General features: G+C 44.5%; 3 protein-coding genes across 5 annotated transcripts; all 3 read right to left on the bottom strand.

Annotated features, from left to right (window-relative positions):
* Positions 1–1,637: 1,637 nt before the first annotated feature.
* LOC9662829 (protein SRG1) lies at positions 1,638–12,091 on the bottom strand. 3 transcript variants are annotated; one of them, XM_024661074.1, is made up of 4 exons: positions 11,786–12,091; positions 11,497–11,744; positions 11,124–11,448; positions 1,638–1,948 (listed from the first exon to the last, which is right to left on the bottom strand). In XM_024661074.1, the coding sequence occupies exons 1-4, from the start codon at positions 12,008–12,010 to the stop codon at positions 1,712–1,714; spliced, it is 1,035 nt and encodes a 344-aa protein (XP_024516842.1). In that variant the 5' UTR covers positions 12,011–12,091; the 3' UTR covers positions 1,638–1,711. The 3 variants fall into 3 exon arrangements, with proteins under 3 accessions (XP_024516842.1, XP_002987104.1, XP_002987102.1); XM_002987058.2 differs by lacking the exons at positions 11,124–11,448; positions 11,497–11,744; positions 11,786–12,091 and adding exons at positions 2,020–2,344; positions 2,397–2,644; positions 2,686–2,989 and having other exon boundaries at positions 1,671–1,948; XM_002987056.2 differs by lacking the exon at positions 1,638–1,948 and adding an exon at positions 10,748–11,052 and having other exon boundaries at positions 11,786–12,090.
* Positions 12,092–12,942: 851 nt separating this feature from the next.
* Positions 12,943–14,847, bottom strand: LOC9657458 (pentatricopeptide repeat-containing protein At2g35030, mitochondrial). Its single transcript, XM_002987055.2, has one exon. The coding sequence runs from the start codon at positions 14,845–14,847 to the stop codon at positions 12,943–12,945; it is 1,905 nt and encodes a 634-aa protein (XP_002987101.2).
* Positions 14,848–14,942: 95 nt separating this feature from the next.
* LOC9662830 (ABC transporter D family member 2, chloroplastic) lies at positions 14,943–17,463 on the bottom strand. The gene is made up of 10 exons (XM_024661072.1): positions 17,266–17,463; positions 17,027–17,216; positions 16,914–16,981; positions 16,528–16,854; positions 16,312–16,476; positions 16,022–16,250; positions 15,776–15,966; positions 15,506–15,710; positions 15,236–15,453; positions 14,943–15,184 (listed from the first exon to the last, which is right to left on the bottom strand). The coding sequence occupies exons 1-10, from the start codon at positions 17,446–17,448 to the stop codon at positions 15,014–15,016; spliced, it is 1,947 nt and encodes a 648-aa protein (XP_024516840.1). The 5' UTR covers positions 17,449–17,463; the 3' UTR covers positions 14,943–15,013.
* Between the last annotated feature and the right edge of the window lie 1,203 nt (positions 17,464–18,666).

Genomic DNA, 18,666 nt, shown 5'->3' with positions numbered 1-18,666 from the left:
TGGTTTACTTATCCCAAAAAATCAATCACTCCATAGTAGTGCTCATGCCTAGGACAAATCTCATACTTCATCTTTATTGCATGTAAGCACTTTTTTTCTTGTTTCACAAGCCTTACATAGCTGTAAACACTGATGATCAAGAGGAATGTAAAGCTATCAAGATGAAGGCCAAAATCTCATATATTGTTAAAGTTTTCAAACATGGAGTCAATGTTTCCTTGGCAACTATGTCCAATTATAAGTGCTGTCTAGGCCACAAGATCTTTCAAGGGCATCAAGCTAAAAATCTGTTGAGCCAAGACTATGCTTTCAAGTTTGCAATAGAAATCAACTAAACATGTCACTATGACTTGATTGCTCTATAGTCCACAATGGCAAATCTTTGCATGATCTCTTCATTCCAGCTACAAGTTTTGAGCTCCCATTACTACTTTTGTTGTTTAGTAGTACAAAGCTATGCCTTGCTTTAGTGCCATCAATTTCATGAAACCTCCATCCATCTCCCTACTTTTTTCTCTAGCACCAAGACTTAAGCACATCTTAAAAACAATCCCATATCTTAATAAAATTGATAGTTTTTGTGTTGCCCAAGAAAAAGCATGAAATAGATACATTATCATATGTTGTTTTTTTTATTTGTATACATCTTATGCCTTTAGCTAATTTGTGATTGCAGTTTTAAGGGGAGGTACACCTCTCAATGAGGCAGGTGTATCTTGAGTAGACTCACAAAATAATATTTTAAAGATAATTTTTTTCTTATGCATGAGCATGCATTGATGCTTGTATGTAATTTTTTTAGTGTAAATTTCAACTCCATATCAACATTTTTGACACATCAGCAAAGTTTTATGGACTTGATGTTTTCTGGGAAAGCTAGAGTTTTTAACATATTTTGGATACCACAGGCTAAATTTGCCATTACTATGTGCTTAGGGTTGTTTTCTTGGTGAAGGTAATGAAAAACACTTTATGCAACAAAACATTATAATGACAAAATCTTCAATTAATGAATAAGAATGCAAAAAATCCATGTGAGAATGAGTAATGTGAGACAACTTTAAACCTACTTTAAGTTGTGCAATCCGTGGATGGACAGTTGCAAAATCTTTAGAAATGGAGCTTTTTGCCAAGATTTATGTGATTTTGTTTGCCTTGACACATGATGAAGATAGTAACGGTCAAGGATTGGTAGAGTTGGATGTCAAGGGTGACTTGGAGCAGTTGGGACTTGAAAAACCTAGCTTTCTAGATTCTCTTTAGAAGACTATATATGGTGTCTTGCTTTGAGGATGATCTGGAAAAGAGAATTTTTGGATCCAGTTGCCACAATTAGGACCAACAACCAATGGAGTCGATTCAATGTGAAAGTTTCATGATATGCACTGATCTGGATTAAATGTTTATACCCTAAACCTAAAACCCTAAACCTAAACTGCAGGATTTCTATTACATAATTTAAGACATAAATAGATTGAGTTACTATAAACGCACCTAAACCCTAAACCCTAAATCCTAAACCCTATGTGGAGTTTGACAGTAGCCCTAGAAAAGAGCTTTAAGGGGCTCAAAGGGCATTCTTCTTAGGTAATTTTCACTTAGAAGTAAAATAGCTTTCCAAACATTCAATTCATATATATATATATATCATTTACTATATTAAAGACATATATTGTCACAATATTTTATTTTTGTCATAATACTTGGACCCTCATACTATTCTGACAAACTGGAGATGCCCCTTACCATTCAGTTCCCCACTGAGGAACGCTTCGAGGAGCTCTGCCATAGAGATCTCCTTGTACAAAGGTGGCATTTCTTCCGAGGTAATTGGCTTTAATTTCCTGTCGCGGCCAGGACCGTAAATTGTTGCAATGGAGATCCGAGAGCATTCCTTATTGACGACAGCTCTGTGCTCCACGCTCTTGTAAGCTCCATTTGTTAGTATCTGGGACGCGACAAAAACCATGCACCATAGCTTTAACTATGAACCAAAGCCGAGAATCCTCATTCACTCACCTCAATCGTGTCTCCAACATTCACCACAAACGCGTCTGGGATGGACCTGACGCTCCTCCACTGCCCGTCTTTCTTAACCTGCAGGCCTTCCACCTCATCTTGGAGCAAAACGGTAAGACCCACGAGATCAGAGTGAGGGCTGATTCCAATCACAAGCTCTGGCTGTGGACAAGGCGGATAATAGTTCAGCCTGATCGCATAATGAGGACTAGGACCGAAAGCTTCAGAGAAGAAACTAGCACGTTGCCCCAATGCCTCTGCCATGCATTGTAGCAGTTTGATTGCCAGAGGCCGTATCTCCTGGCCGTACTCTTCCACGACTTTCCTGTAGAGTGGAGTTCAGAACGACGATGAAAGTTTTCAAAAAAAAATGTTACCTGTACTCTGGAGGATTGCTTGGCCAATTCCTTATGGGAGGAAGAAAATGATAAACAAGATCGTCCCAGTCGAGCACAGTCTCCTTCGAAGGAACGAAAAATCTTCCGTATCCTTCCTGGCTGGCTAGAGATGGTGCATCAGAGCGAATAGCATATGCTTCCCTCTGCTCCCGGGGCAACCGGAAAAAGTCCCTCACTGTCTTCCTCACCTGTTTAAGCAACTCCGGAGGGATGCCATGTCCAATCAGCTGAACCAGAGGTTAGTCATGGATTATTGACCAGATCTCACCTGGAAAAATCCCCAATCTCGGCAAGCGCTGTTGAGCTTAGCGATGCCTTCAGCTGTGTCAAGCTCTGCTACGTGAATAACTGGAACCTCATCATCTTCCGTCCTTGCTGCAGAGAATGACCGCTCTTCCGCTGGCTTCACAAATCGCTGAGGCACTTCATCAATGCCAGACTCAACCAAATCCTGAACCATGGGAAGCCCCCCATCCTTTGGATCAAGCCCCATTTTACCAATTCTCCTGCTTCTCCTGCTTATCCTTCATACAAGCCGCCTTTGCCATTGCAAAGAAGCTTCCTTGCGTACAACTTTTATACCAATTTGGACACATGTTTCCAAAAATAAGACTTAAAGGTGCTGAGCTTGTATAGCTTTAATACAAGTTGATCAAGAGAGTTCCATGTGAGGACATCTTAAAGGTCAAGGATTCTCCTACTGCTTTTGAGGCATGGCACACGTTGCAGCACTACTACTGTGAAAAAATATCTTTTGGGAAAAGAACATGAATGAAGAAGGCACCAAAGATTAAAAGGATGAAGAAGCAATTGCAATACAAATGGCAAGATGTTTATGTACACGCGTCCAAAAATGATTTTCGACACTCCTGTTTAATATTTCTGGTGCTGGAGTTGCGGATTCTGCAGATCGAGGATGCTTACCCTTGATTGTAGCGCCCAGCACGAGCCTCCACCGATGCCACGCTCGTCCGTGGAGTGCTGACTCGGCTCAGGTTCGCCAAGAATCATCTGGCGAGGATCAGGGAACAGAAAGGTCATCAAGGCCAAAAAAACTGTTCATCCTTATTCCACCTTACGGAGGGACGCAAGATTTAAAGGTTTAGAAACTCATGTTTGCTGATCGTACACACTTCCTACAGAGCACCAGAATTGCAAGTGCCATAGGACGCTCGTCCCACGTGAAAGTGTGAGCTACAGCCGGCAAGGAGTGTCACCCATGCAACTTCATCTGGATGGTAGGGCGTTTCATTGACAAGCTGCTCTGCACTATCAAGTTGCCCAGCTCGAGTCAGCAATGCAATTAGGCACTTGAAGTGTACTAGTGCTGGAGCAATGGAGTAATCTCTCACCATCAACGAAAACAGCCTTACACCGAGTTCGAGCAAGCCTTGGTGGCTGCAGGCAGCAAGAACACCTGTAAATACACTCTCATCTGGCACAAAACCCTCCCACATCATGAGTGTAAGCATCTCGACTGCCTCAAAACACTGGCCACTCAGCGCAAATGAATCGATCATCACGCTCCACGACCTTGAGCTCCTATATGGTATCGTGTCAAACATCATCCTAGCTCCCCTCAAATGCCCATTCCTGGCATTTGCCGTAACGATTGCGTTCCACGACACAGTGTTGTGCTTGGGCATCTTCTCAAACATGGCCATTGCGGCACAGAGCTCAAGGCTAGCTCCGTACGTGGACACCATTGTATTCCACGTAAGCACGCTGTGCGATGGCGAGGAGTCAGAAAGCATCTTGGACTCGGATGCGCAGCCCTTTGCAGCATATGCTCCCAGCATGGCTATCAGAGTCAACTCGTTGGCTTCCGGGAGCCAGTCAAATAGCTCCTTGGCCGCCACCAGGTGGCCGTAGGCATCAATCACAGCCGTCGATGACACCACGTTATGGGCCGGCATTCTGCGAAACACTTCACCCACATCACTTACTTGGGCATATCCGGCAAGCAAGCCCGTCCAGGTCACAACATTCCGTTCTGGAATCCAGTCAAACAAGGAAAACGCCTCGTCAACTCTTCCCTTGCAGGAATATCCAACGACCATGCAAGTCCAAGTCACTACACTGAGCTGCGGCATTCTATACACAAGCTTGCCGGCGTCCCCAAAATCTCCATTCGCGGCATGGCAATGGACGACAAGGTTCCACGATTTATAGTTCCTCGCAGGCATTCCATGGAAGGTATCCAAGGCTTCCATCGTTCCTAGCAACCAAAGCAAGCATGGTATTCCACGAGACCAAGTTGTCACAAGGCATTCTTCCAAAAACTCTCCTCGCTTCTCCCGCTTGCAAACTCGACCCAAATCCAGCAAGCATGGCGTTCCAAGTTACTATACCGCGCTCAAACAAATCTCGACACTCTCGCATATGCCCATTCTCGGCATAAGCAGCAACCACGGCCGTCCAAGACACAGCATTGAGCTCTAGAACCCGATCAAAAAGAATCTTCGCGTTCTCGAGCTGACCCATCTGACCCAGCGAGCCGATCATACCAGTCCACGAGAGAACGTTCCACGCTGAAATTGTCTCAAAAATACCCGTAAGCTTCACGAATATACCTGGACTGGGCATATCCAGTTAGAAACCCAGTCCAAGTTATGATATTCCGCTGGACGATTGTCTCGAAAGTAGCCTCTGCTTGGTCGGTTTGGCCATTCCTGGAAAAGCCCACGATCAAAGCACTGAGCAAAACCATTTCATGCTGTGGCATTTTCTCGAGCATAGCCTCAGTCTGCGTGAGATACCCAGTCTGAGCATAGCCCGTCACCATTATGTTCCAGGACACGCAGTTCCTCTCGGGCAGAACTCGCTGTGCGCTCGCTCCAAACACCCGTTGTGTGCAAACACCGTGACGATGTTGTTCCACGAGAAAACGTTTGGACGCTGAATGCTATCAAACACCGCAGCCTCTTGTCAGCTCCAAACTTGCCATACATCCCAGGGGGGTCTCCTGCCCATCCCAGATTGTGGCATGGAGCTGCTGGAGCTCCGCCACACTCTTGCCAAAACGTAAAAGGCTGCAAAGCGCTTGCTTGCTCGCATTTACAAACGCCAGTCTTCCACTTATTCACTTCAATGGACGAAGAACTACTGTTGGTTCTTTGAGGAAGGTCTTGTAATGACCACTCCAAGATACTCGTCCCGGAGATTCGCGGGGAAAAGAAGAGCAAGTGCGTGTGGAATTCGCGAAGCGTGCTGCGATGCCCAACGCTCATCACGCAAGTTCCGGATTCTAAGAGAAGTCGATACAAGTAAGCCTGCGTAGAGTGACTAGATCTTAGAAGAGAACCAAAGAGACAAGCTTTTACCTCAGTTGCTTCGTCTATGGCACTGGTTGCTTCACCCAGGAGCGCAAGCTTTGGTTTTGATAGAAGCAATCGAGCAAAAGCCAGGCGCTGTTGCTCTCCCTCCCAGTGACAAGACACTGGACCAGTCGGCATTCGCGTCCAAGTGAATCGAGCGTTCCAGGATCTGTTCAAGCTTCACTCTACGCAAGACTTCCACCAAGTGTGCTTGGATTCTGGATCATGAGAGCACACTTGTGATAGATTCACGTGTAAAAGAACAAAAATTCTCGCTACCTTGATCGTGTTTTTTCTCCCCGTCTTTGCTCCAAGTTGGATATAGCAATTGTTTCTGGAGTGTTCCAAGAGTCATGTACGAAGAATATATCCATGATAGAGTTTCTTGCTATGGTTCCTCGCCCGGAGTTCCAATGTCCTGCACGGGACAAATAGCTGCAATGGATGTTCTCCCATCGATCTGCCTCATAAACTTGGAGGAACTTGCTATTAAGTACTCACAACTTTATTAAGTTTTTTCTGATGTCACTCTATTGTCGTACCCAATAGAAAAAACAATTGGAGTTACTCCCAAGAATCCAAAAGTCAACTGGTATAAAGATGTTCATGGAGCAAGAAAGTTTGATGATCTCTCCAACAGTGAGATCTTTAGCCCTTTGCATTACCACTGCGTGATCGATCTTCTGGGCGGCTGGAAGAAGCCCAAAGATTATTCCAAGCCATGCCTTGCAAGCCTGGCGTGAATGCGTGGTCGGCACTGCTCAATGGTTGTGGCTTACATCGGCAAGCTTGCGAATTTTGGCGCCAATCCAATGGTCGACATTTAAAGCTGGTCAGTCAACGGTCCACATTTGAATGGATTCACAACGTAGAACGCTCGTCGAGTGGAACGTACTCCTTTCTTCTTGCGCTCGCAGAGGATGCCTCGAGGAGGCAAAGTACGCATTCGATTCTATGCCCGCATGGAGCCCAGTTTCTTGGAATGCCCTTCTTGCAGCTTACGAGAAGAATGGATACGTGGACGATGCCAGGAAATTCTTCAACCAGATGCCGTTCAAGAACCTCATCTCCTGGAATTGTATCCTTGGCTCGTATTCTCAAAAGGGACACCTCGCAGAGGCCGAAGAGATCTTTCATTCCATGCCACAAAGAAACCTTGCTACGTGGAACACCCTGCTAGCTGCGTATTCCCTCCGAGGTCTCTTAGAGCAAGCCACTCTTGCGTTCGAAGAAATCCCGGAAAGAGATCTTTTCACTTGGAACAGCATGCTTAGTACATATGCCCGTGTTGGGGGTGTTTCTCAGGCAAAAAGAGCGTATGAGACAATGCCGGAGAGGGACTTAATCACCATGAACGTTTACCTAACATTTTTGGTCAGCCGACACCTCTTAGAGGAGTCTATAGATTTGTTTTGTTTGATGCCTGAGAGAGATCTTGTGTCGTACACAACATTGCTCACAGCATATGCCTCTAACAGGCAATTTGATAAAGCGGAAACAGTGTTTGGTATCATGCTGCAGCAGAGTATTGTCTCCTGGACGGCTCTTCTTTCAATGTTCGTTGAGGCTGGGAATTTTCATCAGTCGTTGAAAACGTTTGAATCGATGCCAAAACACGATACAGTATCAGCAAACGCAATGCTTACTGCGTATGCCGTGTCTGGGCGATTTTTTGAGATGAAAAACCTGTACGATAGGATGCTTGTGCGTAATATCGTCTCGTGTAACATTATGCTTGACTCGTATACGCGATATAAAAGCTTAGGGGACGCTCTTTTGTTTCTAGAAACTATTTCTCGCTTGGACTTAGTGTCATGGAATATCGTTCTTGCAGCATATGCCTTAGCCGGGCATATTGAGCTTGCAACATGCACATTCGTTCAAATGCCTGTAAAAGACTTAGTGTCGTGGAAAGCTCTTCTTGGTGGCTACATGAGAATTAGCGATTATGCTAGTACCATCAAAGTTTTTAATGAGATGCCTGAGCGAGATGCTGGATCATGCACCTACATGCTCGCAGCTCACATCCAAGCCTGCCGCCAGCCGCTTGCAAAGAAATTCTTCTTTCGTGACATGGTCGAGCGAGATCTCGTGACATGGAACACCATGCTCAATTGCTACCCACAAAGAGGCCTCCCAGGATCGACCGAGCTCTTCTTTCACTCAATGCCTGAGCGTGACACCATCTCTTGGACGGTTGTGTTACACTCTTACGCAAGCGTCGGCCACCTCGAACGCGTACAGGATATCTTTTCTAAATTGAAGGTGGCGGCCGAGCTTGCGGATGGGATTTGCTTCGTCCTAGTGCTCGCTACGTGCGCGCGGCGGGGAAAACTCTACGATGCCCGGTCGCATTTTACTTCCATGGTAGCCGACTATGGTGTGGAGCACACCGAGCAGCACTATTCTTGCATGGTTGACGCACTTGGCCGGGCTGGTCATTTGCGCGAGGCACAAGAACTCTTGAGTAGCATGCCGTTCGTTCCCAGGATCTTGGAGTGGTCGTGTGTTCTTGGAGCCTCCAAGCTCCACTGTGATGGCGACCATGGAAGCTGGGCAGCTACGGAGGTCCTTCGTTTGGACCCAGGAAACCAAGCAATATATACGATACTTGCTAGCAATTCATTCCCTTTTGGATGAGCTTAAAGATTGGCACAAATGGATGTATATGCTGACTAGTGCCGAGCTGTTTGGCAATGTGTTTGTCTCTATGGATTGTACATGCACCAAGAGGTTCATTCAGAGAACATCGCTGCATTTCTTGGAGCAATCTCTCAAGCTTTACTCGACAGGTATACATCATCTTTGATCACGTCAGTGATAAATCCTCATCTCACAAGTGCGGCACAGTGGAAGACGTTTGGCATGATCCTCATGGATCGATATAAAAAGTCAAGGTCTCGCTAGCCAGAGGTGCAACGGAAGTGAATAGATTCTATCCAAGATCATTGGTGATGTTGGGCACTAGCGACCAGCATGGATCTCGTTTTGTGATCAAATGCTCAAGTTTAAGCAGCTCATACAGTTTCAACCATTGTGTCTGATTCAAGCTTACTTTCACAACATCTTACATACAAACACAATATTATTTGTGTTTTTGTAAATATCAAAATTTAATTTGGTGCCCAGCCATAGCGTGGCAACAAATATATGATTGTTTGTGAGAGCATTATATATTTACACATCTGAGAATTTATTTTTTTGTTTTGAGTTGCATACAAAAATATTATGCACACAATCACTTTTGATTGTTATATAAACAAAATGTGATTATGTGTATAATATTTTTGTCATAAGGTATATCATAGATGTATGAGGCATGACACTTTAAACTGCCACATAAGACTGATGCCATGTCATCCAAGATAACATGATGTCACCACAAATCTAGTGAAGGTTTTACACAAACAATTATATAATATAAATTTCACACAAGCAAGTATGCAATATTATGTGAAATAAATATTCTAGAACTCTTCTTTTACTTTTATAATGTCATGTAAAGATGAAATCCATGAGTGATATGTGGAGTAGTGGGACAAGAAGCACTATCACCATAATTGAGGTATTGAATGAGAGCTTCTCATTTTGTCACAGCATTATATATTACAATGGAATGCCTATTAATGCTTTCTTGGTCACAACTGCCAACTTTTGTTCCTTTAGCAAGCATGGAAATGTTAGTTTTTATATAGATTAGTTATAAGTGTATATGCAACTTTGTTCCTCTTATTGATCTTCACTAAAGCATTGTATGCAATCTTTCCAACTTACTCATACACCATCATTGTCTCATCCAAGTGATTTACTTATCCCAAGAGATCAATCATTCCATAATAGTGTTCATGCGTAGGACAGATCTCATACTTCATCTCTATTGCATAGAAGCACTCCTTTCCTTGTTTCACAAACCCCACATGATTACAAACATTGATGATCGAGAAGAATATAAAGCTATCAAGATGAATGCTAGGATCTTATATGCTATTAAAGTTTTCAAACATGGAGGCAGCATCTCCTTGGTGATCGAGTCCAACTATAAGTGCCATCTGGGCCACAAGATCTTTAAATGGCATTGAGTTAAAAACCTGTTGAGTTGAGACCACATTTCTAAATTTGTAGTAGAAGTCAACTAAACACATCACTGTGACTTGGTTGTTCTCTAGTCCACAGTAGCAAATTTCCACATCATCTCTTTGTCCTAGCTATTAGGCCCTAATGCTGCTACAAGCTTTAAGTCCCCGTTACTACTTTTGTTGCCTAGCAGTACAAAGCCATGCCTTACTTCAATGCCACCAATTTCACAAAACCTCCATCCATCTTTTTGCTTTCTTCTCTAGCACTTAAAACTTGAGCATGCCTTAAGAGCAGTCACATATCTTCAAAAATTTGGCATATAGCCCTTGGATTGCATGGTTTGAAATAGTTTTAATGCTTTTTTATACTGTTTGTTCTCAAATGGATTTTTTGCAATCTTAATCATGCATTAAAGATTTTAACATTATAATGTTTTGTTGCATAAAATGTTTTTCATTACCTTCACCAAGGAAATAGCTTTAAACACGAGCTTAATATGTGGTATCCAAAATGCACTAAAAAATCTAGCTTGCCCACTAGCAAACATCATGCCTATAAACCCTAATTTTGAACCTAATGTGTCAAAAAAATTGATATAGAGTTGAAATTTATATAATGCAAAAAAATTGCATACACAGTATTACTTAGACTTTGCCATGTATAGGCATCAATGCATGCTCATGCATTAAAAAAAAATCCTTTAAAATATCAATTTGTGAGTCCACTCTCCTTGAGAGGTGTACTGATAGCTGAAGGCATAAAACGTACAAGCATATTATAATGTATCAGTTTCATGCTTCTTAGAGGGCAACACAAACTTTATAAACAATTAATGAATGAATGAAAATAAAAATAATTCAGACTCATGCATATCATGTATTTTTGACACTTTAAAGGGCATTGTTCTTTTATACAAGTAAAATAGCTTTCCAAACATTCAATACATATATATATCTTTATATAATTTACTGTATTGTCACATTATTTTATTTTTGTCATAATACTTCCTCATCCTATTCTGACAAACTGGAGATGCCCCTTACCATTCAGTTTTCCATTGACGAACGCTTCGAGGAGCTCTGCCATAGAGACTTCCTTGTACAAAGGTGGCATTTCTTCCGAGGTAATTGGCTTTAACTTCCTGTCGCGGCCAGGACCGTAAATTGTTGCAATGGAGATCCGAGAGCATTCCTTATTGACGACAGCTCTGTGCTCCACTTGTAAGCTCCATCCGTTAGTATCTGGGACGCAACAAAAACCATGCACCATAGCTTTAACTATGAACCAAAGCTGAGAATCCTCATGCACTCACCTCAACCGTGTCTCCAACATTCACCACAAACGCGTCTGGGATGGACCTGACGCTCCTCCACTGCCCGCCTTTCTTAACCTGCAGGCCTTCCACCTCATCTTGGAGCAAAACGGTAAGACCCACGAGATCGGAGTGAGGGCTGAGGCCAATCACAAGCTCTGGCTGTGGACAAGGCGGATAATAGTTCAGCCTGATCGCATAATGAGGACTAGGACCGAAAGCTTCAGAGAAAAAACTGGCACGTTGCCCCAATGCCTCTGCCATGCATTGTAGCAGTTTGATTGCCAGAGGCCGTATCTCCTGGCCGTACTCTTCCACGACTTTCCTGTAGAGTGGAATTCAGAACGACGCTGAAAGTTCTCAAAAATGTTACCTGTACTCTGGAGGATTTCTTGGCCAATTCCTTATGGGAGGAAGAAAATGATAAACAGAATCGCCCCAGTCGAGCACAGTCTCCTCCGAAGGAACGAAGAATCTTCCGTATCCTTCCTGGCTGGCTAGAGATGGTGCATCAGAGCGAATAGCATATGCTTCCCTCTGCTCCCGGGGCAACCGGAAAAAGTCCCTCACAGTCTTCCTCACCTGTTTAAGCAACTCCGGAGGGATGCCATGTCCAATCAGCTGAACCAGATGTTAGTCATGGATTTTTGAGCAGATCTCACCTGGAAAAATCCCCAATCTCGGCAAGCGCTGTCGAGCTTAGCGATGCCTTCAGCTGTGTCAAGCTCTGCTACGTGAATAACTGGAACCTCATCATCTTCCGTCCTTGCTGCAGAGAATGACCGCTCTTCCGCTGGCTTCACAAATCGCTGAGGCACTTCATCAATGCCAGACTCAACCAAATCCTGAACCATGGGAAACCCCCCATCCTTTGGATCAAGCCCCATTTTACCAATTCTCCTGCTTCTCCTGCTTATCCTTCATACAAGCCGCCTTTGCCATTTCAAAGAAGCTTCCTTGCGAGGAACTTTTGTACCAGTTTGGACACATGTTTCCAGAAACAAGAATTAAAGGTGCTGAGCTTGTATAAAGCTAAAAGAGCTTTAATGCAAGTTGATCAAGAGAGTTCCATGGGAGGAAGGTCAAGGATTCTCCTATTGCTTTCAAGGCATGGCACACATTGCAGCACTACTACTGTGAAAAATGGAGATGAACATCTTTCACTAAATGGGTAATTGTAATAGAGGAGAAAGGGATGATGGTGTTGGGAGAATATGCCTTTTCAAATGTTACTAGGGTGCTGATGATTTCCAAGTTAAATGAATGATATTAGAAAGCAAAAGTAGATTTGCATATTTCATGCTTGATAGTGTTGTATATTTGTGATCAATTGATCCAAACTGGAACATACACAAATTAATTTGTAATAGAGTGTTTAAGTGTTCTAATGAAAATTTTTTTTTACAATGAGCATTTTCCTTTATGACATTGACTTATTATCAAATAAATTTTCACCCTAATTAGTAATCATATTTGATCATATGAGAAAATTCATCTTTTGGGAGAAGAACATAAATGAAAGATTAAAAGGATGAAGAAGCAATTGCAATACAAATGGCAAGATGTTTATTGTACATGTGTCCAAAAATGATTTTGGACATAATATTTCTGGTGCTGGAGTTGCAAATTCTGCAGATTGAGGATGCTTACCCTTGATTGTAGCGGCCAGCACGAGCCTCCACCGATGCCACGCTCGTCCGTGGAGTGCTGAATCGGCTCAGGTTCGCCAAGAATCATCTGGCGAGGATCAGGTGGATCATGGCCAAAAAAAACTGTTCATCCTTATTCCGCCTTATGGAGGGACGCAAGATTTAAAAGATTAGAAACTCATTTGAAATGTTTGCTGATCGTACACATTTCCTAGCAACACGTGCAGAGCACTAGAATTGCAAGTGGCATAGGACGCTCGTCCCACATCAAAGTGTGAGCTACAGCCGGCAAGGAGTGTCACCCATGCAACTTCATCTGGATGGTAGGGCATTTCATTGAGAAGCTGCTCTGCACTATCAAGTTGCCCAGCTCGAGTCAGCAATGCAATTAGGCACTTGAAGTGTACTAGTGCTGGAGCAATGGAGTAATCTCTCACCATCAACGAAAACAGCCTTATACCGAGTTCGAGCAAGCCTTGGTGGCTGCAGGCAGCAAGAACACCTGTAAATACACTCTCATCTGGCACAAAACCCTCCCACATCACGAGTGTAAGCATCTCGACTGCCTCAAAACACTGGCCACTCAGCGCATATGAATCGATCATCACGCTCCACGACCTTGAGCTCCTATATGGCATCGTGTCAAAAATCATCCTAGCTTCCCCCAAATGCCCATTCCTGGCATTTGCCGTAACGATTGCGTTCCACGACACAGTGTTGTGCTTGGGCATCTTCTCAAACATGGCCATTGCGGCACAGAGCTCGAGGCTATTTCCGTACGTGGACACCATTGTATTCCACGTAAGCACGCTCTGCGATGGCGAAGAGTCAAACAGCCTCTTGGACTCGGATGCGCATCCCTTGGCAGCATATGCCCCCAGCATGGCTATCAAAGTCAACTCGTTGGCTTCCGGGAGCCGGTCAAACAGCTCCTTGGCCGCCACCAGGTGGCCATTCTGGCCGTAGGCATCAATCACAGCCGTCGATGACACCACGTTATGGGCCGGCATTCTGCGAAACACTTCACCCACATCACTTACTTGGGCATATCCGGCAAGCAAGCCCGTCCAGGTCACAACATTCCGTTCTGGAATCCAGTCAAACAAGGAAATCGCCTCGTCAACTCTTCCCTTGCAGGAATATCCAACGACCATGGAAGTCCAAGTCACTACACTGTGCTGCGGCATTCTATACACAAGCTTGCCGGCGTCCCCCATATCTCCATTCGCGGCATGGCAATGGACTACAAGGTTCCACGATTTACAGTTCCTCGCAGGCATTCCATGGAAGATATCCAATCCTTCCAGGCTTCCAGCGTTCCTAGCAACCAAAGCAAGCATGGTATTCCACGAGACCAAGTTGTGCCAAGGCATTCTTCCAAAAACTCTCCTCGCTTCTCCCGCTTGCAAACTCGACCCAAATCCAGCAAGCATGGCGTTCCAAGTTACTATACCGCGCTCGGGCATATCATCAAACAAATCTCGACACTCTCGGATATGCCCATTCGCGGCATAAGCAGCAACCATGGCCGTCCAAGACACAGCATTGAGCTCTGGAACCCGATCAAAAAGAGTCTTCGCGTTCTCGAGCTGACCCATCTGACCCAGCAAGTCGATCATAGCAGTCCATGAGACAACGTTCCACGCTGGCATTCTCTTAAAAATCCCGTAAGCTTCATGGATATACCCGCACTGGGCATATCCAGTTAGAAACCCAGTCCAAGTTATGATATTACGCTGAATAATTCTCTCGAAAGTAGCCTCTGCTTGGTCGGTTTGGCCACTCCTGGAAAAGCCGACAACCATAGCACTGAGCGAAACCACTCCATACTGTGGCATTTTCTCGAGCAAAGCCTCAGCTTGTGTGAGATACCCAGTTTGGGCATAGCCCGTCACCATTATGTTCCAGGACACGGAGTTCCTCTCGGTCATGGCGTCGAACTCGCTGTGCGCTCGCTCCAAAAAACCGTTCTGTGTATATACCGTGACGATGTTGTTCCACGAGAAGACGTTTGGACGCTGGATGCTATCAAACGCCGCACCCGCTTCGTCCACAGCTCCAAACTTGCCATACATCTCAACCAAGACGTTCCCGAGCAGGGTCTCCTGCCCATCCCAGATCGTTGCATGGAGCTGCTGGAGCTCCGCCACACTCTTGCAAGAACGTAGAAGACTGCAAAGCGCTTGCTTGCTCGCATTCCCAAAGGCCAGTCTCACTTCAATGGACGAAGAACTACTGCTACTAAAAGTTGGTTCTTTGAGGAAGGTCTTGTAATGACCACTCCGAGATACTCGTCCCGGAGATTTGCGGGGAAAAGAAGAGCAAGTGTGTGTGGAATTCGCGAAGCGTGCTGCGATGCCCAACGCTCATCACACAAGTTCCTGATTCTAGGAGAAGTCGATACAAGTAAGCCTGCATAGAGTGACTAGATCTTAGAAGAGAACCAAAGAGACAAGCTTTTACCTCAGTTGCTTCGTCTATGGCACTGGTTGCTTCATCCAGGAGCGCAAGCTTTGGTTTTGATAGAAGCAATCGAGCAAAAGCCAGGCGCTGTTGCTCTCCCAGTGACAAGACACTGGACCAGTCGGCATTCGCGTCCAAGTGGAACGAGCGTTCCAGGAGCTGTTCAAGCTTCACTCTACGCAAGACTTCCATCAAGTCGGCATCGCTGTGCTTGGATTCTGGATCATGAGAGCACACTTGTGATAGATTCACGTGTAAAAGACCCGCTACCTTGATCGTGTTTTTTCTCCCCGTCTTTGCTCCAAGTTGGATATAGAATTTGTTGCCGGAGCGTTCCAAGAGTCATGTACGGCTTTTGAGGCACGAAGAATATATCCATGGTAGAGTTTCTTGCTATGGTTCCTCCCCCGGAGTTCCAAAGTCCTGCGATAGCTCTCAAGAACGATGTCTTGCCACTTCCACTGGGGCCAGTTATCTGGTCGGTTTTAAAGCCGTGTTAGTGATCTGATAACAAAGTAGAAAATATAAGAATTCACATACTAGGAAATTTTGTCCAGTGATCATCCTGAAAGAGAGCCCCTCGACTAGAGTCAGAGTGTGTTGAGGAGACAAGAGAGTCAAGGTCGACACTTCTATAAGAACGTCGCTCTCCGTGGTCTCGATCGATTTGATGGTGCTCAGCTCCAAAGTATTCACTACGCCTTTTTTATCCAATATGTCACTGAATTCACCTGTGCATGTAAATTTAGTTCGAAGAGAATCAAGCAAACGAAGAAAAGAGTATACCCAGGCGATCGACAACTGCGGAGAAGGAACTAAGCGATTGGAACGCTTGTACGACCAAGGAAAGGTCGCGGAGAACGGAGCTGAAAGCATAGAAAGACTGACTGACGATCCCAAAGTCGACTTTTCCAGAAAAGTAGAACGGAGCCACCACGGCAGCGGGCAGTATTCGGATCAAGTTGCTATAGAAAACTTGGAAAAAACTCAAGTTGCGTGAAGCTATGAGTAGTTTCTTCAAAGACAATGCAGCACTTTTTAAAAAATTAAATGGAAAACCAGAAAAATAAACTTACACTATAGTTGGAAAAAACTTGTTTAAAACGTTCCAGCAGCAAGTGAAGCTCGTCCATTTCTCCCCCGTAAAACGCGATGGACTCTGCATTTTCTCGAACTCTTACCAATCCAAATCGAAAATCTGCCTCACTCTTTTCTTGGACGAAATTCAAGTTCATGAGATCCTGCAAGGAAACAGAACGAACTCGCTGAAAACAAAAAGATGAAAATCATACCTTTCCAAGTAGGAAACTAATTCCAGTGCCACCAATGGAGTAAACAAGCAAGACACCAAACAGTGGTGGATAAATCCTGTATAGAATTCCGCTGAAAGACGCCAGATCGGTGATGGAATGGAACAAAGTCATGGTAAATATAAGTGCCGTGCGAGTGAACGAGCCGATATCGTCCACAACTCTCTGATCTGGATTGTCTATGAGTGCCAGAGATTGAATGTTATAGTAGGATCTCTGAGAAAAATACTGAGCCATGTAGCGTTTCGTCATCCAAGATCGCCATCGAAGAGCAAGAGTGTCTCGTGCGTATCCGCGGATTACATAAACCTCGAAGACAAGCGAGTTAACTACACGCTGAAAAAGGCACAAACATTCAAACGACTTACTGGAAGTGCTGCGACCATAAGCCCCAAATAATAGATCAGCTGCTTGACAAACTCCTCTCGATTCTTACCTGGAGAAAAGTTTAAAGAAATCTGATAGATCTGGACACACTTACTTGTCAAAGCGTTGTCAAAACTCCTTCCAAGGTAGCTAAATGCCACGCTCGTCCCCGTGGAAGCAAGCGTAAGAGCAAAAACACTCGCTAACCGGAGGATTGCCTGGTTTCCCTCCTTGGAGTCGAGCCAGTAAGGTTGAGCAACTTTGCAAAATCTCCGAAAGAGTGTTTGAAAGTCTGTAGTTCGTTTCTGCAAAGACAAGGAAAATGAGAGCTCAATGTGAATCCAAGAGACTTACTGGTGTTATCAATGGGGACAACTGCTCCGGATCTTCTTTCACTGCTGCTTCCAGAGCTATAGCATTCACTCGGCGAAGCTTGAGAAATGATATCCTGGATCGAACTATGCAGCGAGCAGAATCAAGGCCTTGGTTGTAGTGCCGTCTCGATGACACTGCTGGAGCCGACGCTGCAAACGCCATGGCGTTTCCAGCATAGAAGTTTTCTCCAGTCAACTCCTAGCTTGATCTCTTTTTCAAAGGATGGTCCATAAAAATTCCAACTCACGAGATTGACCAGAACTTTCATCAGAAACATACCACGAACGAAACTAATTCCAGTGCGTCAGGACTGGTGGATAGATCTTCTACAAATACTGCTGAAAGGGAAAAGATCAGTGATAATGGAGCTGAAAAGAACTCTTTGATCAGCATTCTCAAACTGTGGATGTTGTAGTAGAACCTCTCAGGAAAAACTGAACTCGCCATCGATCATATAAACCTGAACTAAAAGATAAAGTAAAACGTTTTTGAAGAGCAGCGATAAAATATCCCATATAGTAGATCACTTGCTTCTTGAAATCCTTCCCGGTTCTTCAGTAAAATCAGAAGACCACGGTTCAAAGGGCGTTGCTATACGCAGCCAGCTCCAATATTTATAAAAACCTGTTCTATCGTCCGTTTGAAAGACGACTCAAATATATTTGCGAGCAGCACATATGATGTTTACCTGGATCAAGCGCAAGAACTTGGCTAGTAACTTTAGCTCCCCTAGCAAGATCATTGAAGTTGTTGCAATCTCCCACCACTCCATCCTATCGGGATGGAAGGCATGCTCGAGACAAGCTCCACAGCACCTTTCAGATGCCTCGAGCGGCAGAGGACGCTTACGATACAGCGCTGCTTGATCATAATCGAGCGTCATGGACAGGAAGCACGATTGGCTCTCTTCAATCTTTCCTAGGTAGCTACACGAGATCAAAGAGGAGACGAAACACGTCTCTTCCGGGACATGATTCATCTTCAAGCGATTTAATACCTCCAAGCTTGTGGCATGGTTGCCATCCTCCGGCAGTGTCTCAAAGCGAGCATATTCCCATTCTGATTAGGCGTTTTTTTGAGGCATGACGCTGAACATCAAGAGTAAGATGCCCATCTTGGACATATGCCATTGTTCCCGAAGCAACATTTCGAAAAGGCATGGAATCAACACAAGGTTTGGCATTCTCCATATGACGGTGCTTAATCCACACTGCAAGGATGAGATTCCACGAAAACTGATCTTTCTCTGGCATTAGATCAAAGATTTCTTCTGACCTGTTTAAATGACCACCTTGGACGAAAGCATCCATGCGTGAGTTCAAACTTAGAACATCCCACTGCGGCATCTGTACAAACATCCATTCTGTCGTTTCAAAATCT

The sequence above is a fragment of the Selaginella moellendorffii genome, unplaced genomic scaffold (genome assembly GCF_000143415.4).
Source record: "Selaginella moellendorffii unplaced genomic scaffold, v1.0 SELMOscaffold_79, whole genome shotgun sequence".
In the NCBI taxonomy this organism is placed as follows: Eukaryota; Viridiplantae; Streptophyta; class Lycopodiopsida; order Selaginellales; family Selaginellaceae; genus Selaginella; species Selaginella moellendorffii.
Note: the sequence above shows the minus strand (reverse complement) of the source record. Positions and strands in the feature narration are given on the sequence as shown.